Below are 26,359 nucleotides of genomic sequence, written 5' to 3'. Positions count from 1 at the left end.
ATGAATATAAAAATACGGTTAAAACGTTTCCCACGCCGACTTGAGAAATATTCCCATGCTCAGTGAAATTCTCTCGTGCGCTAATTTAATTGCAGTACAGTGACTTGTTACGTAGTTCCGAGATCAACATTTTAAAAAATGATCAAGTATATTGCTTGTAATATTTGCGTTATATGCATTTATACGAAGTCTAGTCATCACTCAGTACAGTATTAGACATTGTGCATAACGGACAGTTTACTTGAACATTGTATCATAATTAAGGCAACCAACACAGTTACATTTTCGAAGAGTTAATAATGGCCGATAAGAATGAAAAAGCAACAACGTCTGGGTGTGCAGTATGAAGACTATAAATGTAAGAAAATGACTGAATTTTAAAATTAAATTAGACGTTTTGAAGCGAATTGATCTGGCCAAAGACAAGCGGATGTGTGCCATAATTTAGGACTTGCAAGTTTAACTGTAAGAACAATTATGGAAAAAATAAAGAATTAATTTTAGCAGCAGGAAAGATAGCAGTTCCACTGCAAGCAACTAGGACAAGGCCGGCTATTAGGATTGAAATGGAAAGACCAACTAATTTTATTGAAGATAATATCCAATGCAGAATTCAGTTAAGTTAAATATTATAAATAATAAAGAGAGAGAGAGAGTTAGATTAGCTTATATGATGATCAGAAGAAAACTCACCTAAAAAAAAAAAAAAAAAAATTGGAACCATTTAAAACTAGTAAGCTATTGGAACCATTTAAGTACTAGTAAAGCTCAACCCAAAATCGACACATTTTTCATAATTAAATTCATCAATTAAATTAAATCAATTTAGATCAATTAAATTCATTATTTTAATTGGAATTTTAAGTTTAATTTTGATATGTAAGTAGTTACCACATAATTATATACGTATGTAATGCAGAATATTTTATATGTATAAATATTTGAATATTAAATATTTTGACCGACATTTGTGCATCTTTTCACTGCCGTTTATTATTGATTAGGAAATATCCTATGGCACCGACCGCAACTCACAAATACATATGTTATCTTATGGGAATGCGGCGCTCGCTTAGCGCGGATTCACTTAGCGCTCTGTTTTTCCGGAACGCATTATCAGTGTTAAGCGGGAGTCACCTGTATAGAGGATATCCCAGCAGAAGGTCATTAATATATGAGGAAAAGAGAGGAAGAAAGAACTGAACTTTGGGGAACACCTGCATTAGTGTGGAAGTTAAAGGACAGAGAGCCATCTATCCATCACTTGAAGGGAGTGATCAGAGAGATTACTTCCAATTGCGAAAAAACAGTTGGTAATGGAAGTTGGCAAAAAACAGTAGAATGGAAGCTTGTTTAGAAGACCTTTATGCCAGACACAATCAGAAGCCTTTGAAATGCCGCTTGCGTTTCACCAAAATTTTCCATTGAATTTGTCTTTAGATGGGTAATGTAACTCAACAGTGGAATCCATATTAGCAATCATTGATCAGATGGAAGGTTTTGAGATAGTTTAGCAGTTAATGGATTCCTCCATTAATTTGGAAAGAGCAGAGGTAAAGACAATAGGAAGATAATTGGATGGGGGGGGTATTTGTCACCTTTTTAGGGACTGGCTGTATATCAGCAAATTTCCAAGCAGAGAGGAAAAACAGTAGTGGAATAAGAAAGAATAATGAAAGGAACACACAACAGGAGCAAACTCAGGCAGTTTTAAGAACAAGTGGAAAAATGTCATTAGAACACAGAGCTTTCTTATCATTGAGTTTGGGCGCCTCCGTAGCCAGGTGGGAAGGAGCAGCAGTGCGTAGCACACGCTTCTTGATTAGACCGGGGTTCGAGCCCATCACCACCGAATACAGAGGATGCGGAAAGGTCAGGGAATGACCACCGCATATTCCCGGAGCAATATGGCCTTAGTTGCTAATGCTCCTAAAAACCAAACAACAACAACAATCATTGAGTTTGTGAAAAATTTTTCTCACATCCTTTTGATAGAAGACCATAAGAGGCATTGAGTGGAGTGTACTGGGAATGGTAGTGGGGTGGTTTATGAAGATTGTATATGCAAGAGTTAGAAGAAAAATAGGAGACTAATAAATCAGCTCTATTTTTTGAACAATCAGGTTTTAACAGAGCTGGGAGTATAGATTGGCAACATTTGTGGCCATTAGCTTTGGCAAGAGACTATAATGCTTGACCACTGTTTTCTACTCTTAGTCTGCTCAAAATCTAGGCTGATTAATGCTTTGCACATTTGAACTGATTAATAACTGCTTTACAATTGTTGCAAGCTTTAGTGTAGGCAGAAAATGAACTTGTAGATTTGGATGATAGCCAATTTTGATATGTAACATTCCTGTCTTATCTTGGTAATAAAAATGGAGTTACATCTGAACTTTGTATTTAGCTTTTTTCTATGAATAGATGCAATATAGCCCCGCAGCTTATATGCTCCTAAAGCCCCATCTCTCTCTCTCTCTCTCTCTCTCTCTCTCTCTCTCTCTCACACACATACATTCCTGTCTTGAATGGCCTTAGCTCACTTATTGGAAAACCAAGGTTTAGATATAGGAAGAGATTTTAAGGCGCAGTGCAGAATAAAGGATAACTTAATAAAGATAACAAGAATAGTGTCACCTGACTCTATCTGAGCAAACATTGACACCAGAAGATTTAAAACAGTAATCCAACCAAGGAAAAGAATAATCGAAATCTTGCAGATCATCCTATTTTGCATTCTTATAATGCTAAATATCATGAGGCTGAGAATGGCCAGGAAAGAAAGTCTGCATTGGGGAAGTCGTGATATCAGGTAGCCAGAGGACCACTCACCTTGACTGTACTTTGAAGGGTAGTTTTTCAGAAAAAGATCAAGAGTGATGGATATGTGGTTAGATCTGTTAAGTCAGTGAACAATCTGTGTGAGGTCACTTGTAATTGCAAAATCTTCATATTTCGTGCAGCTGGGTCTGTGTGACTAGAAAACTGAAGCTGCTGGAGTTGTGAATATTCAAATTTCAAGATAAAATTTACTTCACTGTTAGGAAAGTTGGACTGGAGAAAACTGAGTTTTGGAGAAAGGAAGTCAGAGTTCCAATTGATTAGTAGAGTTTCAAAAACAATAGAGCCAACAAATCAATTTGACAGAATGGGGTGGAGACATTTTAAGCAAGCAAAACGAGGAGATTTTAAATTACTAAGTCCGACAGGGAATATCAGAGTGGGCATAGGCACAAGTACTACTTTGAAGTGAAAGGAAAAATTGTGCAGCGAATAATTAGGACACTGAGATGAGCAGTGGTTGAGGTTACCAATAATTGGGGCTTGGTGGGCTAATTGAATATCATTGAGATTGGGACTGAGACCACATAATTTTTTCAGATATCATATCTTTACAACCACTAGGTGGAAGTTTATTCCATTACCAGGTACTTTTTGAATGAAAACAAATTTCCACACATCCATTTTATAAGGAACTTTTTTTTTTTTTTTTTTTTTTCAATTTAGATTTATATCCCTTCTGTGTAGTCTGAGAGAGAATCAAAATGCTGTCAGCATTTAGTTTAATGATAAAGGTATTGAAACTTGGATGTGTATAGTGGCACATGATTTAAATAAAACGTCAGGTTAACATTAATAGAGGCATATGAGGCAAGAAAATAAGCTTATACAGCATTGCCCAAAAAAAAAAAAAAAAAACCTTCCCATTTCACTCATCCACTTGCTCCATATGTTTCTCCAGTTCTTCCCTGAATTTATTTAAGCTATCAACTTCCACGATGACAGATAGAACTTTGTTCCAGCAATCAAATCCCCACTGGCTAAAGTCAAATTTCTATACATCTTTTCTACAACTGGCCTTTCTCAATTTAAGTTTATGCCCTTCACATTCGTAATCTGAGCAAGAGGAAGCATTAAGCTTCCTCTTGCTCAGATCATTGAGCATCAGGATTGAGCCTGCTGAAACCATTCAAGGCATTATACATCTCAGGCAGATCACCTAGCAGGTGCCTAGTCTCCAGATGCTGCAGTTTGCAGAACTTAACTCTTTCTTAGTAAGAGCAGAGGTGTATTGCTTAAAAAAAAAAAAAGTTCTGGAACGATCATTCTCCAGAAAACTGTATGATAATGCCACATCAACTGTACAGTAACTGAATCAGACTTCAGACTCATGGTTCATAGAACAACCAGTTCTAGCGTTCAGCTCATGGCAAATCAAAATGCAGCATTTACATGCATCATAGTATATCTCATTTGTTGATCTCTTTATCTAACACGTACTTTAGTAAAAAACCTTCAAATTTCATTGTGAAATTTATGTTTTTGTTTTTAAATAAATTTTTAAAGAAATTTTAATTTTAAAGATTACAATTAATATATTTTTAGTAGCAATGGGTAAAATAGATATTTTTCCCTCCCCTTTGATTATGCCATTGTTTCATAATATTAAGTGTATAAATTTAATGATTTTTCTATTATGACATTTAGAAAAAGTACTGGAACATCGTTCCGGCCCGAATACACCACTGAGTAAGAGCACCCCTTTGTTCCCCTCACCAATCTTGTTGCACGTCTCTGCACTTGTTCTAGCAACTTCACATCCTTCCGACACCTGTATGCAGTACGCAAGGTGTAGCCTGATTACCTTATACAAAGGGATAGTCACCCCCTTATCCCTGCTAGAAAAATTCCTGTATATCATTGATAAGAATACATAACCTGCTCTGGCAGCCTGTCTGCACCAATTAGAAAACTTCATATCTGACTGCACCATTACTCCCAGGTCCTTCTCATTCTCCACTACCCTGAGTATAGTACCATAGTACCACATAGTTGGTAGGTTACTCCTGGGTTACTGCTACCCATATGCAGTACTTTGCATTTGTCAATGTTAAACTTCAGTTGCCACCTGTCAGCCCATCTGCCCAATTTTTCTATATCCTGTTGCAGTAGCATGCTATCATTCACAACCCTGCTAACATTTGTTTTTATCAATATCATTGATAAATAAAGAACAATAATGGTCCCAACACTGAACCTGGGGGCCCCGCTAATAACATTAGTCCATGAAGTGGTGTCCATTGGTTACCACTCTTGTCTTCTCCCACTCAATCATCCCTTTATCCATAGCAGCAACTTGCCCTTAATGCCATACTGCTACAACTTGTATGCAATAATTCAGACACAGCATGGGTTTGTTAAGGGAAAGTCTTGTCTGACAAATTTGATAGGATATTATGATGTGGTTACAAAGGAACTGGATGCAAAAAATAATTTTGATATCATATATTTGGATTTCAGGAAAGCTTTTGATACTGTTGTGCATGGAAGACTATTGTACAAATTGGAGCAGAATGGTATTAAGGGTAAGTTGCTACAATGGATAAAAGGATGGTTAAGTGGGAGAAGACACAGGGTGGTAATCAATGGGTGCTGCTCTTCGTGGACTAGTGTTATTAGTGGATTCCCACAGGGTTCGGTGTTGGGTTCACTGTTGTTTTGTATATTTATCAATGATATTGATGAAGGTATATCAGGCTTAATGTCGAAGTTTGCAGATGATACAAAGGTTGGCAGGGTTCTTAATGACAGTATGCTACTGCAACAGGATTTAGATAATTTGGGCAGATGGGCTAAGAAGTGGCAACTGAAGTTTAACCTTGACAAATGCAAAGTACTGCATATGGGTAGAAGTAACCCCAGAGAAATGTACCAACTGTGTGGTACTACACTTACGGTGGTAGAAAATGAAAAAGACTTGGGAGTAATTGTGCAGTCAGATATGAAGTTTTCTGAGCAATGCAGACATGCTGCCAGGGCAGGTCATGGGGTTTTGCCAATGATATATAGGAATTTTGCTAGCAGGGAGGAGGAGGTGATTGTCCCTCTGTATAAGGCAATGGTCAGGCCTCGCTTTGAGTACTGTGTACAGGTCTGGAGGCCTCATTTCAGGAAGGATGTAGATTTACTTGAGCGTGTACAGAGAAGGGCAACAAGATTGGTGAGGGGAATGAAGGGATCTTAAGCCTCTTACCAAGAGAGGCTTAAGTTCTGCAAATTGCAGTGGCTGGAGACTAAGCACCTGTGTGGTGATCTGACTGAGGTGTATAAGGCCTTGAATGGGTTGAGCACACTGAATTCTGATGGGATCCTTCCACTTGTTCAGATTACGAACCTAAGGGGACATAAATTCAAATTAAGAAAGGACAGATGTAGAATAGATGTGTGGAAATTTGCCTTTAGCCAGCATGTGGTTAATTGCTGGAACAAACTTCCATCTGTCGTTGTGGAAGTTGATAGGTTGAATAAATTTAAGGAGGAACTGGACAGGCATTTGGAGGGAATGGTGTGTGTTTTTTTTTTTTTTTTTTTTTTTTTTTGGCTGATGCTGCATAAACTCATACAGTTGCTTTCTTGCATCACATGCCACTACTACTATTTCCAAAATGTTCTGTTAGAAATTTTTGCCTTTTTAAACTTAATTGTTGACCTCCACTCTCTCTTTCCATAATAATCAGATGGAGTATATTTTCCATACATTTCTAAAATTAAAAAAAACTAGTTGCTTAGTAAAATTAATTTTATTTCACTTGTGGAATACCTGCCAAACTGCTGAATAATGTTAAAATATCTGAAATATTGATGTACTTCATAACTTGTACTCCCTTATTAAAACTGTACACAATTGTGTTCTAAAGTTGGAATAATTAACAAAAAATCATTTTTGCATTTATATTCTGCCAATATGCATTTAAATACTACACTAAACTGTTCACTTTCTATACTAAAGAGAAATAACATGATAAACCTTTTTTAAATAGGACTTTTACAAAAATAGCTAATTCGCTTTTGTATTTTGTAATTCACTTTGTCTTTCAAATTTTAATTCTGCACAGCTGTGAAGTACACATACAATCTCTCCCTCCTTTCATTCATGAACAAACATTTTAAATGATTCCAGCTAGCAATGATTAGTGGCTAACTTTTAAAACATTAGTGTGCTGGATGGATTTATAGTAAGTCATCTAAATGAAATGAACATGTGTATGTATAGAAGTCCTGCTCACAAATTCAGCAGGATAAACTAACAAAACATTAATATTATTTTGGGTTAAGTTTTCACAATTGCTTCGCTGAAATTTCTTTAACAGTGCAACATTTTCCACAGTATATTGTGTTTTAACCCCCTCCCCCAACCTTCTTGGCCACTGCTTTTCTTTTAGGCAGCATGTTTAATAAAGGATAAGAGTTGCTGTGTTGATGCTATTTACAAAGATGACAGTCTAAAAAGTTTTTTTTTTTTTTTTTTAATGTTCATTGAATGAGTTATGCTAGCCTAATGTATGAGTCGTAAAACCATGTCTCTTTGAGTAATCCACTAATTATCAAGTATTCAATAATCTTTATGCACAGTAAGTGATCTCATGACCTAACAAATTTCTTGATCTTCTTAGAATGTGGGAAAAACTTTTATGGATCTTAGGTGAAATTTTTCCCCACACGATCAACTCTGATGCACTGCTTGCGCAAATGGCCAATCACAAAAAATTAAATGTCAGATTCTTAAGTGTGGATTCTGAAAAAATTTCTTAAAAACAGTTGTTAGCTGTAAAATGGGTAGCGCTGGATGATGGATTTGCGAAGTTCAATTGCACAAGTAATTTATATTTTGTAATTAAAAAAATTTTTCTTCATTATAATTTATACAAAAAAAAATTATATTTCTGATGGACTATGGTTACCACATGCTATCCATTAAAATAATAATAAAATATCTATTGTTTTCACTTCTTGTGATGTGTACCAGTATTACCGTCAGTTTTAACTATCAGGTCAATTTACATCCAACATTTTACTCCTCTTAATATGCCAGGTGCTTTTAATGGAAATGGATAAACATATTTTCTCAAATAAGTGATTTTTTTCAAATTTATTTACTGTTTCTGATGATCTGTTTAGCATAATTTTATATTTTTTTATAATTTCATATTTTTTATATAATTTTGTTGGAATTTTTCCATAAGCATTGCATGATGAAATCTGTTTTTGGATATTTTTATTTGAACCTTTGACCAGGTAGGCCTATTTGATGGCATATTTTTTTTTCTTAAATATGAAAGTATTCCAAAGTTGACTTGGACATTTTCTTTTTTAACAGTGTATATGCATCAGAATGACAGAACTATTTTCATGGAAGCTGATTGCAACACTGCTCTCAGTTCTTGATGCATAATCATGCCTGCATGTGCATTAGAAACAGTACAAGCATAGAACAGAGCTTTATCATCAAATTTCTGTTAAGCGAGAAAGCAAAACCAGCTGAAATTCTCCACAGGTTAAAAGTGTGAAATTGGGAAGCAATTCTCTCATGCACAAGTGTATATGATTGGTGCAGCAAGTGTCCCTAAGGGCTGTGAAAAAGTTGCTAACCTAATCCTCATGCATAGCCAGTATTGAGGGGCTAATTTTTGTCAATTTTTCATTATTTCATGCACAGTTAATATCCAGTACTACAGTAGCTTTCCTTCTAAATGGAGTTCACAAGGAGAATCCAAATCATGAACCACCCTCCTTAAAGTTTCAGTTTAGTCCCTCCCTGCAGTGATTACTGCTTGTTTGATCCAGTGAAGCACACCTTTGTAGTCATTTTTTTTTTAATATAGGTGGCAAGCTCAAGTGTGGTCCTGAATTGGCTATACAGTCAACCTACTTCTTTTTATAAAGCCAACATACAATGAAGTGCTTTGCCATGGTGATGGCAGAGAATTTTCGCTGCAAAGCAGGAGTCAATGGATAGTTTCTTTGTAGTCTATTATAATAAATATAAATCATCACAAAATTAATAAAAGATCAAATGAATAATGACATATTTTTATTTTCTTTTATTACAGGACGTTGACATTTGTTATAGAATGCAAGGAATGAAACTTGCATATTATTACAGATCAAATATAGTGCAATCAATAAAATATATGCTTTTTTTTTTTTTTTTAATAATGCCATGTCAAATTACAAAAAATTACAAACTTACAAAAAATGCAATACTAAAATAATTACTTCATATACAAATTATTTCCACAGTCCATGAAAAATTGTTGGTAGTCCACATGTGGATCATGATTAAAGTGTTGTGAATATAGTCGTTCTAATAACATTAGCAAACAAAAAATATTTTTTGTCATACCACCACAATGAAAATGTGATTCTGGATGAAATAAACAGTGCTAATTCTGAAAATCACCATAAAAAGTTTCTATTGTGTCTACATCAAAAGATGTACTAACATTTAATGTAAAAAAAAAAGTATATATCCCTTTATTTTGACTAAAATTCAAAATAAAGGAATATATACCTTTATTTAATTCAAGTTTGTTATACAAGTATAAAAAAAAATTATGTTCTATTATATGTGTGGAGGATAGATTTACAACCATGAGAACATGTCCCAATCAGTTAATACTTGGAAAACCTTGGCACAGCCTACAAAAATCCTCATCAAAAATGCCAAGTTCACTCTCTTTAAATTCTTGCATTGGAATTTGAACCTAAGAATCATAGGTAGAAGTCTGATTATGTTTATTACAAGAAAACCGAGGCCAGAATTGATTGCTAAAATTAAGAGAATTAGCTTATATCTATTAAAATAAATCAATATGTCACATATTATGTGAAATTGGCATATTTTGGTAAAATGTAACTACCTCTATATTTAATGACATAATGTGAAACTATCATGGTGATTTTCAAAATCTATGCATAAAAGTTGATGAAAACAGCATTTAACTTCATGGAAGTAAAAATTGTGTTGGTTAGAGTAATTAAACGGGTAAAGTTTTTTTTTTTTTTTTTTCTGTTTTTATCTTTCTCTGTTCATTTTTTTTATTTATATTTTTTTAATCTTTCACGTGATATAAAGTTTTGTGGTTATCTTTCCTGAATATCTGTACATATTCTGTGTTAAGCTAAAGCTGTTTTTATGCTTAACAACATCATTGCTACTGCAAATATTTATTCATTATGGGGTTTTTTTTTTTTTTTTTTTTTTTCTCTCTCTTTTGCAGGAATTAAACTGTTACCTTCAAAGTAGAGTTTATGTTGTAGGCAGGAGGATTTCTCTAGCTGATATTGCTTTATTTTGTGCTCTGCATCCTGTATTTGTAAGTGTTGCAATAATATGTCTATATTTGATGTGATTTATAAATAAACATAATTATTTGTAATGTGGAAAATATTTCCATCTGTTATTTTAATACAATATTTTTATTACATATTAGAATGGCCAAGTAATGAAAGGAAGTGGACTTATTCTGCATCTGCCAGGAGAGTATTAAAAAAAAAAAAAAAAAAAAGTTACCCAATCACAAATTTTTTCCATTGCCAAAAAAATTGACAGTTCAATTCTGTCTTGAGAGATCCAGCTTCCACATTATGAGATCCAGCTTCCTGTTATTTTTGATGATGATTTTAAATCCCCTTTCTTCTAGAGTTTACATAAGTAAAGTATTCTTTGCTGTTTTTCTTTGTGATCTTTGGCAAGATCAGCTACTTGAGCAGGATCTTTGATGATCCTGCTCAAGTAGCTGATAAACTGAATTAGTATTTTGCATCTACATTCACACGTGAGGAGTTATTCAAGGAGGGGAATGCTAGAAGTTTATCAAACTCTAACAGGGAGAGTGATTTTGTAATAACTGAGAGCGAAGTGTTGAAGTTAAACTTAAAAAAAGGCACCTGGGGCAGATGGAATCTGTCCAGTTATAATGAAGGAGGCAGCAAGTGAAGTAAACAAACCCTTAGCCATAATTATGAGAGCATCCTTAGAGTCAGGGGAGGTCCCCATGGACTGGAGATGTGCAAATGTATCCCCAATTCACAAAGGGGGTTCAAAGGGTAACACAAATAATTATAGACCTTGTTAGTTTAACTTTTGTTCTGGGAAAAATAATGAAGTCACTGGTTAAAGAGTGATAGAGGATCACCTAGACAAGACAGCAGTAATAGCTCAGACAAGGCATGGATTTGTTAAGGGGAAGTCTTGTCTGACCAAATTGATTGGATACTACAATGTGGTCACCAAGGAACTGGATGCAAAAAAATTCTGATATCATGTACTTGGATTTCAGGAAAGCTTTTGATACTGTTGCGCATGGAAGACTGCTGTACAAATTGGAGTGGTATGGCATTAATAGCAAGTTACTGCAATGGATAAAGGGATGGTTGAGTGGGAGATGGCAGAGAGTGGTAATAAATGGACACTGCTCTACATGGACTAATGTTATTAGTGGAGTCCCCCAGGGTTTGGTGCTGGGCCCATTATTGTTTTGTGTATTTATCAATGATATATTGATGAAGGTATATCAGGCTTATTGTCCAAGTTTGCAGATGATACAAGGTCTGCAAGGTTGTTAATGACACTGTATGCAACTGCAACACAATCTAGAAAAGTTAGGTGGATGGGCTGAGAAGTGAGCTGAAGTTTAACATTGGCAAATGCAAAGTACTGCATATTGGTAGGAGTAACCCAAGAGAAACATACGAACTGTGTGGTACTACACTCAGGGACGTGGAGAATGAAAAAAAAAAAAAAAAAAAAAACTTGGTAATTGTGTAGTCAGATATGAAGTTCTCTGAGCGGTGCAGAAGGGCTGCGAGAGCAGGTCATGGAGTTTTGTCAATGATATATAGGAATTTTGCTAGCAGAGACAAGGTGATTATCCCTCTGTATAGGGCAATGGTCAGACCACACCTTGAGTACTGTATACAGGTCTGGAGGCCTCATTTTATGAGGGATGTAGGGTTGCTAGAACGAGTGCAGAGAAGGGCAACAAGATTGGTGAGAGGAATAAAGGGGTGTGCTTACGAAGAAAGGCTCAAGTTCTGCAAGTTGCAGCATCTGGAGACTAGGCACCTACCAGGTGATCTGATTGAGGTATATAAGGCCTTGAATGGTTTGAGCAGGCTCAATGCTCACGGGATACTTCCACTTGCTCAGATTAAGAACCTGAGGGGTTATATTTTTTTTTTTTTTTTTTTTTTTATTAAAACGTGAACAGTAGATACATTTTCAACAACAACTACTGTATTTACATTCTATGTACAAAGCAAAAAAGAAAGATAAAGAAAACTTTTTAGAAAGAAATACAAAGGTTTCAATATTTTAATTTCAGGAAATAAGAAAAAAAACTAGTTTCTTGGGGTTGGGTCGTTCTCCTGTTAAGTGTCACACGTTGAAGATGATGGACTGTTCAGTGATGGTGAAGAGGTGACCGCCACTGTTCCATTCGCTGTTAAGATGATCCACAGTTTCTGGTCTTTTGCAGTGGAATTCGAGTAGAAGTCTGCTCTGCAACTTCCTCCGTAGGCTCCACTTCAGATGTTGCGCCGATGTGTCTACAGGTGGCGCGTCATCACTGCTTCTTGTGTGCTTCAAGTAGAAGCTGTAAATGACGGCCTTGGCCGCAATGAATAGGAAGTTGCAGGTGGTGTGTGCTGTCTGCTCAGAGTGAAGTAGGTACCAGTAGTCCTCCGGAGTGTGGGCGTGGTTGCAGGCAAGCTTTGCTGCATCCAAAGCGTATTTGACGAGTTCCTTGTTCACAGGGCATGCCAGGTATATGTGTTCCAGGGTACCTGGGGTGGCGCAGAAGAGGCAGTAGTTTGAGGAGCGTAACCCGAAGATTTGTAGCTTGACTGGGGTGGGAAGGATGTTGTGCCACAGTCTCCACTGGATGTCTGCGTCCGATTTGGAACATTTCGTCCTGTACGGAAGGTTCCACTGAAAGTTTGATGGTGGCTTGTGGTGAGTGGAGAGGGGTGCAGGGACAGCTTGGCAGGTGGATGACTGGAAAATCGTGGTTGCATGGCGAGACATGATTAGCTGATAGACTTTTTTGGAGGGTGCAGGAGACAGAGGTACCGTGTCTTCTGGTGATGTGATGACGAAGGTTGGTGTAAGCGAGGATCCAGTGACATTTCCAATCCCTTTAGTTGTAGTGATGTCTGGAAGAGCTTGTGTGATCGCTGATTTTAGATGTATGTGTTGCTGCTTTGCATTAATGGTTTTAATGGGCAAATCTTCTGATCCTTTCCATTCAAGGCTTGGTGTCAGGAGGTCGCCTATGGTTCTTATTCCTGCCCAGTTCCACGTAGGGAAGAAGAGAATATCATCATTTGCAGGGTCTATTATTCTTTTATTGTAGAAGAGCGGTTCTGAAAGTATTCCGGGAAGGGATGTTCTCTCAAGATTATGGTGAAGGTTTAGCTTTTTCCAGCGGTATAGTGCGTCTTTATAAAACGGCGGTAGTTTGAGTGGTACTGGTGCCATGTCCATTCTCAATATTGTTGAAAGGGATAGTCCTCTAGTGGCTGTGGCTAGTAGTTTATCCGTAGTGTTGGATTGTGCGTATTTTGTTTGCAGCGTCTTAAGAAGAAAGGTGATCCGGAATGCTGTGATTTTGTCGTCTAAAGAGACCAACCCTTGACCCCCGTGAGTAAGTGGTTGGCTAAGTTTGGAGCAGGATATCCAGTTGGTTTTGTTCCAAAGGAAGCTTCGGATAGATGCCTGGATTTGGTGGAGGAAGTCAGCAGGTGGAGTGAGAATTTTGAAGGTGTGCCAGAGAACGCTTGCCGCCATATGATTGACCACAAGCACTCTCCCTCTCAGCGAAGATGTGGCGCACACGCTTCTCCATCTTCCGAGTACTTTGTTGAAACGACTCAGCAAATCGGGCCAGTTCTTCTGGGAGAAAAGGAGGGTATTGCCGAGGTACACACCTAGGTATTTCTGTCCCTCGCTGGACCATGTGCCTTGGATGGGGGAGTCGGTTCTAGTTTTCCAGTTGCCAGCCCACAGGCCGCTGGTCTTACAGTGGTTGAGTTTTGCGCCTGATGCTTGAGCATAAAGATCATGAGCCTTTTGAATGACTTCAAATTCACTCTCGTGTCGTATTGCAATTGTGACGTCATCTGCGTATGCTGAGTAGGTTATATTTAGGTGGGGTTCTGGTAGCAGCGTTCGTCGGGATTGTATACTGGTGGCAATTTTATTAAGGAATGGTTCTATGGCAATTGCATAGAGTTGTCCAGAGAGTGGGCAGCCTTGTTTTATCCCTCTGGAATACGGAAAGTGGCAGGTGAGCTGGTTGTTGAGTTTCAGGCAGAATTTGGCTTCCTTATATAGCAGATGGATTGTTCCGATGATGTAAGGTCCATATCCAAAGGCTTTCAAGGTTTGAAATAGGTAGCTGTGTTCAACGCTGTCGAATGCCTTTTCCTGGTCAAGGCTAATTAGTGCTAGGAATTCTCTTTGGCTGTTTGCAGTGGAGAGGAGGTCTCGGATCAGATGTAGATTGTCGTGAATCGATCTTCCAGGTACAGAATATGTTTGTTGGTGATCGATGATATCAGGGAGAGTGGCTTTTAATCTATTGGCGATGGCTTTGGAAATGATTTTACAGTCCGTGTTCATTAAGGAAATCGGGCGCCAGTTTTGTAGATTGGCGCGATTTCCTTTCTTGGGAATCAGTCGAGCGACAGAGGTGGTGACCGAAGCTGGTAGTCCATGGAACTGAGCTTCTTCAAGCATTTCAAAGAGTAGCATTCCGAGTTGATCCCAAAACGTTTGGAAGAATTCAGAAGTCAGTCCGTCCAGACCTGGTGATTTATTTTTGGAAAGGCCTTTGCATGCTGCTGTTAGTTCTTGTAGGGTGATTTGTTTCTCCATGCTGCAATGGGCCGTATGGGAGATTTTTTTAAGTCCTGAAAGGATTTCCTCCGTTGCCTTTGTAGAGGTTTCTTGAGAACTGTAAATTTCTCTATAAAATCTTGTTACTTCAGAGAAGATTTCCTCTGGGTCTTCAGTGATGTTTCCGTTTTGCAGCTGAATGGCAGTGATGGTGGTTGATTTCTGATGTCTGCTTTCTAATGAGAAAAAGTATTTGGTCGGGGCATCAGATAGATTTATGTGGGTGTATCTTGATCGGAGCAGGGCGCCTTTTGCAGAGTGTTCTAAGTGGGTTTGTATGGCTTGTAGTGTTGACTGGTAGGTCTGACTTTCAGATGGGAGATTTTTCAGCCTTTGCTCAAGTTGATAGAGGTTATTACGCTTTTGTTGACTTTTCTGATGGCTGTAGGTTTGCGAGAATGATTTCAGTTTACTTTTAAATGTAGGCCACCATGTGTTCATGGGCTCCAATCTGTCTTTGGATTGGGCAAGGTTGGATATCAGGTCTTGCAGCTTAGAGATGTATTCCTTGTCTTGAAGAAGGCTATTGTTGAACATCCAATAAGCACCTCTACTTTTGTAGTGATTGGGTGAGAAAGAGAGCTGTAATTTGATAAAGGAGTGATCTGAGATATAAGATGGCAAATGTGTGATGCTTCTGACCAGGGGGATGGTGTGTTTTGGGATGTAGTATCTGTCCAGTCGGGCTTGGTAAGGTAGTCTTGCTGATGCTGTATTTGCTGATCTCCAGGTGTAGGACTTTTCTTCTGGGTGCTGGTGTCTAAATACGTCGACCAATTCATTGTTGTTTATCAAGGCTTGCAGGTTATTGATTAACGTTGTGCGGTGCTCAGTGCATCGTGCTCTGTCCATTTTTGGGTCAAGAGTGCAGTTGAAGTCGCCAGCAAGAATGATATGTTCTTGATCTATGGTAGAGAGGTGGCTTTGTATGAAGTTGGTTATTTGGATAGCGAGTCTGTCCTGCTGTGGCATGTAGATGTTAAAAAGGTGCAGGGTTTCCTTCTGGGGTGTATCCAGGAGGGCGTAAATTGCGTAGCCAGCGATCTCTGCTATCACATTGAGCTTGCAGGCTGACCTTTGATGAAGGCCGATACTCACTCCTGCCCCATGATGTTGTTGTGTTGGAGAATGATGAAATACATATGGCCAATCTGCCCATTTCAAGGATGGCCTTGTGTCTGTTTTAATATTTGTTTCTTGTAGGAAGAGTAGGTCGGCATGATGTCGTTGGACCTGGTGAAGGATCAGCTTATTGCGCGATGCAGAGGAGCATCCTCTTGCATTAAGTGATAGCATGCTAAGAGTCAGCATTATCTGCAGGGATAAAGATAAGGGTTTTGCAAGTTTTGGGGCGGTTAACATCCTGATTGATGATATTGCTGTTCAAGCCCGTTAATCAAGTAGTACAGGCGTTTGGATCTATTCACATCTGCTCTGTCTTTCTTTCCTTTTAGTTTGGAACGCAGACCCGTAAGTTGTGAGATCAGCTCGGGTATGTTAGAGGTGAACTTCAGAGCTGTCACCAGCTTCTGTGGCGAGCCGCGTACTTCCCGTAGAAAGGATCGTAGTTTCTCCACAGTTAAAGGACCTTTAGCGTAGGGAAAATCGGTTTCCTCGTCCTCTGAAGCACTTGAATAGTGAGAATCACAGTTGGTCTCTTCTTCAGTGCCCAGAAATTCGGGTTCTTCTTCATTTGGATCGTCAGTAGTTTGTAGCTGTTTATTTATTTCCATACTCGGTGGTATGATGGACTTACTTGAGATCTGGCCGTTTATCTTCTGTGGTGTTCTGTATTTATTTTCGTCGCCCCTGTTGTTTTTGTTTGCGGTTTGCTCTTTTCCTGCCGCCGTGTGCGTTGTCTTTTTCTGTTTTGTGGCTTTGGACGTGGTCTGCCTTGGGGGTTGCTTTTGAGATAAAACTCTTCGGTCTCCTGAAGAGATTGCGTCCTGGTCTTCTGTGGTTTTTGAATTTTCTTTTTCTAAAGAGTTTGTTGTGGGGAGCATCTCAGACTGTTTGACAGTTTCTTCAGCATCCCCATTTTCTCCAACAGTCAGCTCGCTTTGTGCATCTGGCCTGACCCAGGTTGGTGCCGCCTGAATTTCGGTATTACTTTCAGAAGAGTTAGAGATATGCGGGCAGTTTTTCCTGATGTGACCCTCTTCGTGGCAGAAGAAACATTGTGAGGAAATGGAGGTATAGAAGGTGTAAGTTATTCCGTTTAGATCGGTGTTGATGAGTTTTGGGATGTTTGCTGCGTCATTGTTGGCGAAGTGCATAAGTGCTTGCCTGCGGAAGCTTTTTATATGCGAAAATTCCGGTTTCGTGGTTGCTGCAGAGAGTGTGCGTATTTTCCCGGTAGCTGATCCGTATTTGGATAAAATCCCTCTCAGAAAGTGATGAGGGATTTCAGGTGGGACGTTTGAAATTGTGACTTTCGTTGGTGCTAAGGCAATTGGCGCCGCTTCTAGGTGATGAAGACCGATGTCTACTCCATTTTGCAGGATAGTTTGCGCCCATGAGGGGTGGCTGAAATACACCTGCACAGTTCCCGCCACACGGGATGCGTGGGTAATATTTTTCGGTGGTACTTTCTCCGCAATCGCTGTAAGGTACTGTTCTAAGGGAGTGTTTTCCTTGGTAGCGAAAATTACTATTCCATTTTCCCGGGAAGTAATAGCGGTTGCTTCATTTGTAAGAGCGTTGTTCGACCGCGTATGTACTATTGTTGGTCGCGCGAGAGAGGTTTTTGCTGGCGTCAAGCATAATCCATTAGATACGGTATTAGCATAAGTATTAACAGTTACTGACCTTTTGGACCTTGAAGTATTCACCTGTTGTCGCAGGGTGTGGTTTCCAGTATCTTGGTCACTGCTGGCAGTAGCTGTAGGTTCCGTTGCTGTGGTTGTTTGACCTTCGCTGGCCATAGCTGGAGGCAATAGCTGGGGTGGACGGGGAGTGGAATAAGCCGCTATTGGAATGTCCAGCTTTCCATGGCTGAAGTTAATAAATTATTTTCTAACCTAACTGAAACTCCGCTAAATCTACACACACAAAATTATTATTACTCGAAAGCTCTTCCGAAGAGGAATCGAAATATATATATCTTGACTGAGGGTTCTCGCAGACAAACGTTGAAAGGGGCAAAAGGGCGGGAGCTCAAAAGCACGTGTCCGATCGGCGTGGACTAGAGGGTCACCTGAGGGGTTATAGATTTAAATTGAGGAAAGACAGTTGTAGAATAGATGTGTGGAAATTTGCCTTTTGCCAGCAGTTAGTTGATTGCTGGAACAGACTTCCATCTGTTGTTTTGGAAGTTGATAGGTTAAATAAATTTAAGGCTGAACTAGACAAACATTTGGAGTGACCGGATGGGTAAAATGGAAAGGGTTTTTTTTTTTTTTTTTTTGGCTGATGCTATATAAGCTTGATTTCTTGTATCATATGCCTCAGCTAATGCTAAATTTGTTTCTGGTTTCCTTGCCAGTAAGAATATACTTTCCTCATTCAATTTACTCGCTTCCTTTAGTACCTTATACACCTCAGCTAGGCTCCCCACCCCCAAGGATATGCTTTGTAACCCATATCTCTTAAGATGTTCATTCCAAGGATAGTGCTTAGCTGCTTACCAATCTAATTGACTTGCTTTGAATCATCTATGGATATTATAGCCCTAGTTGCTGATGCACCATAAAAACCCAAACTATCTGTGGAATTTGTCCTTTTTTTTTTGTGGATGCAAACTGTAGAAGTATTCCAAGTGTATCTTGTTATTATTTTTTTCCACTTGAAAAGGTCTGATAAATCATTGATAGAACAGTATAGAGGACTTTGTATTCTAATGCCAGAGTGTGTTTTTTTTTTTTTTTTGTCCTGAACTGCCCTTAACCATCCACACTATATGCTATTTTGGAGTTTCTGTTCCACAGATGCAAGACCTTTACAAGTAGTGATGGGCATAATTGAGAATTTATAATTGATTCATTCACTTATAGCAAATTGACTCATTCGATTACACTCCTATTATTCATAGTTAGACTGGTAGATGGGCATAATTGACAGGTTATATAATCTGTTCATTTGCTTATAGTTAATATTTAGTAAATTTACTTTGTCATCACCATGGTAACAATTCTTGTGCTGCAGATTGTATACTCTTCTCTGAGAAATTATTTTGAATTTTATTCAATTGGATTCAAATTAGCCTTTAATTGTGTAAAATTTTCATTTACTATTTGCATATCAAATATAATACTATGTGTATCAAATATAATATGAAGTATGTATACACCAGGGGCATGTATTGAGTGTGTGCAGCGCACACCCATGGAATCAGTGTAACCTGTTATTACATTTTCTGATTTATTTCTAATAACACTTCTGCAAGTTTTTCCTAAGGCTTTGCGTGGTGTCTAAAATTAAATCTGATATACCATCTTTTCATAAAGAGAAGGTTTGGCATGTAAACACTGTATCACGTTTGAATTGAGATCCTTGGCTGGCAGTCCCAAATATTCTTGGGGATCTCATTTCAGGGCTGCAGTCCCCTTATATGTAGGGAAAAAAAGGTAACAAATGATGGTTGGAATTAGAGGTTTAAATGATAAATGGTTTAAATGAAACCATTGTAACTTACCATTATAAATAGAGGTATAAATTTAACAGAAAGCATTACTCTCATTTTTACGTGATCACATTTTTCTTAATGAATCTGTGTGTTGTTTATTTTGGGACCGTTGATCTGGATCAAGGTCAAGTTTGTTCATTAGCCGTATTGTACAGTTTAGTTAGTGGAAATCAGATTTTCAGGTATATTCAGATTTCAAATTATCATAGGTGTATTTTTGAGATAGGCTGATCCAACCCTAATTCTAACAGAATCCTAGATGTTAACATGACCTAATTCACCTGTTATTTAAATGTTTCATCATGAAGTTATTCTTACTTATTGAAAATTGGTGTGCAGGGAGGAAAGGAGATTTAAAAACTCTTCAAGAAACTATGGTCTGGGCAGGGAGGTAGGAAAACAAGCATATTTGTAGGTCCACTTAAGGATCCAGGTTTCTATAGAAAAGCTACATTTCAGATTAGAGGAAGCTAATACTGATCAAAGGTTGAACATATACAGGGTTACAGAAAATATATGTGAGCATTACAGCTCTGGTTCGTACTAAGAAAAAAATATAAACATATATATATATTTTTTTATTTAAAAAAAAATGCTATTGTGTTCTATGGGGGAGTTTGAAGGCTTGGGTTTGTGGGCTTTGAAGTCTAAAAAGATTCCAAAACTGCATATGTATACACGTGTTACCGATCTGCATGTAACACGCTTGGAAAAAAAATTAGTGAAGAGAGGGCCTTGGCATTAGTGAAAAGTTGATGTATTGAGTTTTAGTTGAATTCAGTTTCAGATTAAAGAAGGTAAGGTAACTATTAAAGTTTCCAAGGCAGAAAAATTTTTTACAGCCTCTTCAGCTAGGGCTGACCAACTGAGGCATATTGGCCAAATGAAGAGGACATAATCAGCAAAGAGCAAAATCCCAGTTGTTTATTAAAAAAGATACAAAGATGCAGTGAGGTGCAGAGCTTGTAAAGAACCTCAAACCACTTTAGGGTATTTTACGTATCTATAATTCTGGTTAAGATGATTAACTGATTTACATATGATTCCCAGCTCTGTTTAATACTAAACAAATTTTAGTTAAGTGGTTGGGAATTCCCAACCATTCTTGTCTTGTTTAAATTGTCTAATCATACTGTGTTAATCAGTCATCAAATAAATGACATGAAAGCATTATCAAAAATTAATTAAAGAACAAAGTTTATTAACTCCTTTATGTAACATATAATTTAAATATGTATGACGAATGTCAAGCTTAAACTTTTCTCTTTTCACAGGTTAGCCCAAAATGTTACTGCAACACAGTGCTAATATAAAATAAGGCATCTTTATCCAGTGAAAAAGCATCTTCTCTTTAATACGAGCATAAGCCAATGAACATTTATAAAATATTCAAATTTCTAGTCTGTTGCTTCTAAAAAATATATAAATAGTAACAAAATCTAAAGAATTAGTTTGTCTTCCTTTCTTCACAAACAAAGAGAGTGGCTTAACTTTTTCTTTTATAAAGAATAATTGGAGGCTGTGAACTTTGTGTGTAAATGATATTAATCATACCTTTAGAATTAGTACAGGCATATGACACAAGAAAGCAAGCAAGTTTATATAGCATCAGCCAAAAAAAACCCTTCCCATTTCACCCATTCATTCACATCAAAAATTTGTCTAGTTCAGCCTTGAATTTATTTAAGCTCTCAACTTTGTCAGATGGAAGTATGTTCAGCAATCAACCATCTGCTGGCTAAAGGCAAATTTCCACACATCTATTCTACAACTGTCTTTCCTCAATTTGAATTTATGCTCCCTCAGTACACAATCTGAGCAAGAGGAAGAATCCCATCACCATTGAGCTTGCTCAAATCATTCAAGGCCTTATACACCTCAATCAGATCACTTCGCGGGTGCCCAGTCTCCAGATGCTATAATTTGCAGAATTTAAGCCTTTCTTAGTAACAGTAATCTCATTGCTCTTCTCTGTACTTGTTCCAGCAGCTCTACATCTTTCCTAAAATTAGGCCTCCAGACCTGTATGCAGTACTCAAGGTGTGGCCTGACCATTGCCTTATAAAAGGGGATAATCACCTCCTTATCCTATTACCAAAATTTCTATGTATCATTGACAAGACTCCATGGGCTATGCTTGGAGTGTCTGCACTGCTCAGAAAACTTCATATGTGACTGCACAATTACCCCCGGTCTTTTTCATTTTCCACTACCTTGAGTGTTGTACTACACAGTTGATGTGTTACTCTGGGATTACTGCTACCCATATGCAATACCTTGCATTTGTCAATGTTAAACTTCAGTTGCCACCTCTCAGCTCATCTACTCAACTTTCTAGATCCTGTTGCAGTAGCTCACTGTCATTAACTACAATACCAACCATCATGTCATCTGCAAACTTTGATATTAAACCTGATATACCTTCATTAGTATCATTTATAAATACAGAAAACAACAATGGGCCCAACACCAAACCCTGGGGGACTCCACTAATAACATTAATCCATGAAAAGCAGTGTCCATTGATTAGCATTGTCTTCTCCCACTCAACCATCCCTTTATTCATAGCAGCAATTTGCCCTTAATGCCATACTGCTCCAACTTGTATAGTAGTCTTCCATGTGCAACAGTATCAAAAGCTTTCCTAAAATCCAAGTATATGATATCAAAATTATTTTTTGCATCCAGTTCCTTGGGGGCCACATCATAGTATCCAATCAAATTGGTCAGATAAAACTTCCCTTAAGAAACACATGCTGGGTCTGAACTATAACTGCAGTCTTGTCTAGATGATCCTGCAGTGCTTCTTTATAATATAACTGGAGATCCCATCCACCCCATTTGCCTTTCATATGTTTAATGTTCAGTTTGTTAGTTACCTGAGCAGGATCATCAACAGTCAAATCATTGATATCAAGTGAACCAATCTGATTCATCCCCTTCCTTCTAGAGTTTAAATAAAGAAATCTTTACTGTTTTTCTTTCCACCATTTGCCAAAGATTTCTTGTTGTTGGCCTTCGCTTGCCTAACTTCCTTTGTGACTTGATTACAGACTAGCTTATATCTACCGTAAGTCTCTGTCACTTGATACTTTATATGCATCCCACGTATTTTTGTTCTCTGCCATGAATCTCATTAGTTCATCTGACATCCATTTAGGCTTAAATCACAAACATAATTTCTTAGTTGGTATGAAAAGCCTAGTAGCTTCCAAGATTAATTCCTTGAATGCTTCCCATTTAAAATTTGCTGTTTGTAACATCATCATTTGGTCTCGCTGTACAGAATTTAAAATATCTCTGAGACCACTGTAGTCATCTTTACGAAAGCAATAACTCTTCCCTTTACCACTGATGGTAGTTACATCTTTGAGTAAATCCCACATCAGTGCACTGTGATCACTGCCACCTTGTGGTTCCTTTATCTGAAGATTCTTAATGTATGAATAATCACTGCTGATAATCAGATCAAGAGTATTACTCCTCTCGAACATGCTGCTGTAGAAAACAGTCATCCAATAAATTCCCAAAATCTTACTAGTGTGTGAGTGACCGATCCACAAGTTAGTCTATATCTGGGAAGTTAAAATCCCTCAATTTAAGACAATCTGATTTACTGACCCACTCTATTTCCCTGTACAGTTGTTCATTGTACTCATCACAGCCATTAGGCCTATAGCCTACTTTCAATTTTGCTTTCCAAGTGCTTATGTCACACCAAACTGACTCAACACTACTGTCCACCATTCTCAACTGGATGCAGTTCCTTAGATTTTTAGTTTCTTAACTAACAGCATGACCCCTCCTCCCTTTATATTCTTATTCTTTCTTTACACATTTAACTTCCCAAATTCCAATTCTGCATTACTTATATCTGTGTGACATCACTTCTCTGACATCCCAAGAAAACAATGTTCTGACTATTGTTAAAACAAAACTTTGATCTAACATTTCTGAAAAGGTCAATGTCTGCAACAGTATCATTCTCAAAGTAATCATAATCAGTTGCTTTATAGCAGCTAATTGCTTTAGAGACAATACAAACTGAAATCAACATATACAGAAAAATCTTAGGGAAAGTTATTTGAAAGCATTTACTGGTTTAACAGTCCTATGGTTATATATTAATAAGAAATGTGTATTTTATCAATGAAATCTACTAAATTGTGGACTTGACAAAATAACCTTCACTTTTTCCAAAAAAAAACCTGTTTTTTGTGATGGCCAACCTTTTGCAAAAAAAAAAAAAATATAACTTTTTTTCTTGTCTTGTTTTCATATTTTCAATTGCCTGATGTTCAACTTTTTGAAAGTGAAAAGTTGGCAGCTATGGGTAATCTTGCATTGGAGAAGTACCACTGCTTTGCAAATACACAGTGGGGAGGGTGGCTAAGGATCAAATGAGAAGAACTTTATTGCATACACATGGCACAGACCGTATACAACACACTTAATGGCTAAAAGCCATTGGTAGCATGGGAGGGTTGACTAACTGTAGACTAGTTAATGCATTAGTTTAATTTCAGTGGTAGCGAAGGTAGTAGTTAGTAGTAGTGCCATGTGATGCAAGAAAGAAAGTGTATGAGCTTATGCAGCATCAGCCAAAAAAAAAAAAAATCATCACACCATTCCCTCCAAGTGCCTGTCCAATTCCTCCTTAAATTTATTTAGCCTATCAACTTCTACGACGATAGATGGAAGTTTGTTCCAGCAATTAACCACCCGCTGGCTAAAGGCAGATTTCCGCACATCTAATCTACATCTGTCTTTTCTTAATTTGAATTTATGCTCCCTAAGGTTTGTAATCTGAACAAGTGGAAGGATCCCATCAGAATTCAGCATGCTCAACCCATTCAAGGCCTTATACGCATCAATCAGATCACAGCGCAGGTGCCTAGTCTCCAGCCACTGCAATTTGCAGAACTTAAGCCTCTCTTGGTAAGAGGATCCCCTCACCAATCTTGTTGCCCTTCTCTGTAAACGCTCAAGCAAATCTACATCTTCCTAAAATGAGGCCTCCAGACCTATACGCAGTAATCAAGGCATGGCCTAACCATTGCCTTATACAGAGGGACAATCACCTCCTTCTCCCTGTTAGCAAAATTCCTATATATCATTGACAAAACCCCATGACCCGCCCTGGCAGCCTGTCTGCATTGCTCAGAAAACTTCATATCTGACTGCACAATTACTCCCAGGTCTTTTTCATTTTCTACCACCTTAAGTGTAGTACCACACAGTTGGTATGTTTCTCTGGGGTCACTTCTACCCATATGCTTTGCATATGGGTAGAAGTGACCCAAAGGTTGTTACTTCTACCCATATGCTTTGCATATGGGTAGAAGTAACAACCTTTGCATTTGTCAAGGTTAAACTTCAGTTGCCACTTCTCAGTCCATCTGCCCAAATTATCTAGATCCTGTTCCAGTAGCACATTGCCATTACTGTCATTAACAATCCTGCGAAACCTTTGTATCATCTGCAAACTTCGACACTAAGCCTGATATTAGCATTAGCATTAGTAGAGGCATATGATGCAAGAAAGCAAGCTTATTCAGCATCAGCCGGAAAAAAAAAAAAAAAAAAAAAAAACACACACACCACTCCCATTTCACCCCTCCGTTCGTTCGAAATACCTGTCCAGTTGAGCTTTAAATTTGTTTAGGCTATCAACTTCAACAACAAGTGATGGAAGTCGGTTCCACCAACCAACCACCCGCTGGCCAAAGGCAAATTTCCGCACATCTATCCGACATCCGTCCTTCCTCAATTTGAATTTATGCCCTCTGAGGTGATTATTCTGAGCAAGATGAAGAATCCCATTGGCATTGAGCATGCTCAAACCATTCAAAGCCTTATACACCCCTATCAGATCACCTCGCCGGTGCCTAGTCTCCAGACTCTGTAATTTGCAAAATTTAAGCCTTTCTTCGTAAGAGCAACCCTTTGTTCCATTCACTAATCTTGTTGCCCTTCTCTGTACCCGTTCCAGCAGCTCTACATCCTTCTTGAAATGAGGCCTCCAGACCTGTATACAGTATTCAAGATGTGGCCTAACCATTGCCTTATACAAGGGAATAATCACCTCCTTATCCTTGCTAGAAAAATTCCTGTATATCATTGACAAGACACCATGAGCTACTCTTGCAGCTCGTTTGCACTGCTCAGAGAACTTCATATCTGCCTGCACAATTACCCCCAGGTCCTTTTCATTCTCCACCATTGTTAGTGTAGTACCGCAGAGTTGATACGTTGCTCTGGGGTTACTGTTTCCCATATGTAGTACTTTGACAAATGTAATGTTAAACTTCATTTGCCACCTCTCAGCCCATCTGTTCAACCTTTCCAGATCCTGTTGCAACAGCATAGCGTCAGTAGTGTGGGTTAACAACCCTGCCAACCTTTGTATCATCTGCAAACTTGGACATTAAACTTGATATCCCATCATCAATATCATTCATAAACACCGAAAACAATAACGGACCCAACACTGAACCCTGAGGAACTCCACTAATAACATTAGTCCACGTTGAGCAGTGTCCATTGATTACCACTCTCTGTCTTCTGCCACTCAACCATCCCCTTATCCATAGCAGCAATTTGCCTCCAATGCCACACTGCTCCAATTTATGCAGCAGTCTTCCATGTGCAACAGTATCAAAAGCCTTTCTAAGATCCAAATATATAATATCAAAGTTATTCCCTGCATCCAGTTCTTTTGTGACTACATCATGGTATCCCATCAAATTGGTCAGGCAAGACCTGCCCTTAACAAAACCATGCTGCGTCTGAGCTATAACTGAATTCTTGTCTAGATGATCCTGCAGTGCTTCTTTAACCAGTGCCTCCATTAATTTACCTGGAACAGAAGTTAAACTAACAGGTCTATAATTACTTGTGTGAGCCTTTGATCCTCCTTTGTGAATTGGGGTTACATTTGCACATCTCCAGTCTATGGGTACCTCCCCTGAGTCCAAAGAAGCTCTCATAATTAT

The 26,359-nt window shown here is 38.1% G+C and overlaps 1 protein-coding gene across 1 annotated transcript in view; it reads left to right on the top strand.

Moving 5' to 3' along the window:
• Nucleotides 1-26,359, top strand: part of AIMP3 (aaRS-interacting multifunctional protein 3) — an 82,025-nt gene that overhangs the window by 39,607 nt on the left and 16,059 nt on the right. The window contains exon 4 of the mRNA XM_090381561.1: nt 10,062-10,157. Coding sequence (XP_090237687.1) covers nt 10,062-10,157 — 96 coding nt within the window. The remainder of the gene's footprint in view (nt 1-10,061; nt 10,158-26,359) is intronic.

This window comes from Mastigoproctus giganteus, chromosome 9 (assembly GCF_048544385.1).
Source record: "Mastigoproctus giganteus isolate SK-2022 chromosome 9, ASM4854438v1, whole genome shotgun sequence".
Lineage (NCBI taxonomy): Eukaryota > Metazoa > Arthropoda > Arachnida > Uropygi > Thelyphonidae > Mastigoproctus > Mastigoproctus giganteus.
Note: the sequence above shows the minus strand (reverse complement) of the source record. Positions and strands in the feature narration are given on the sequence as shown.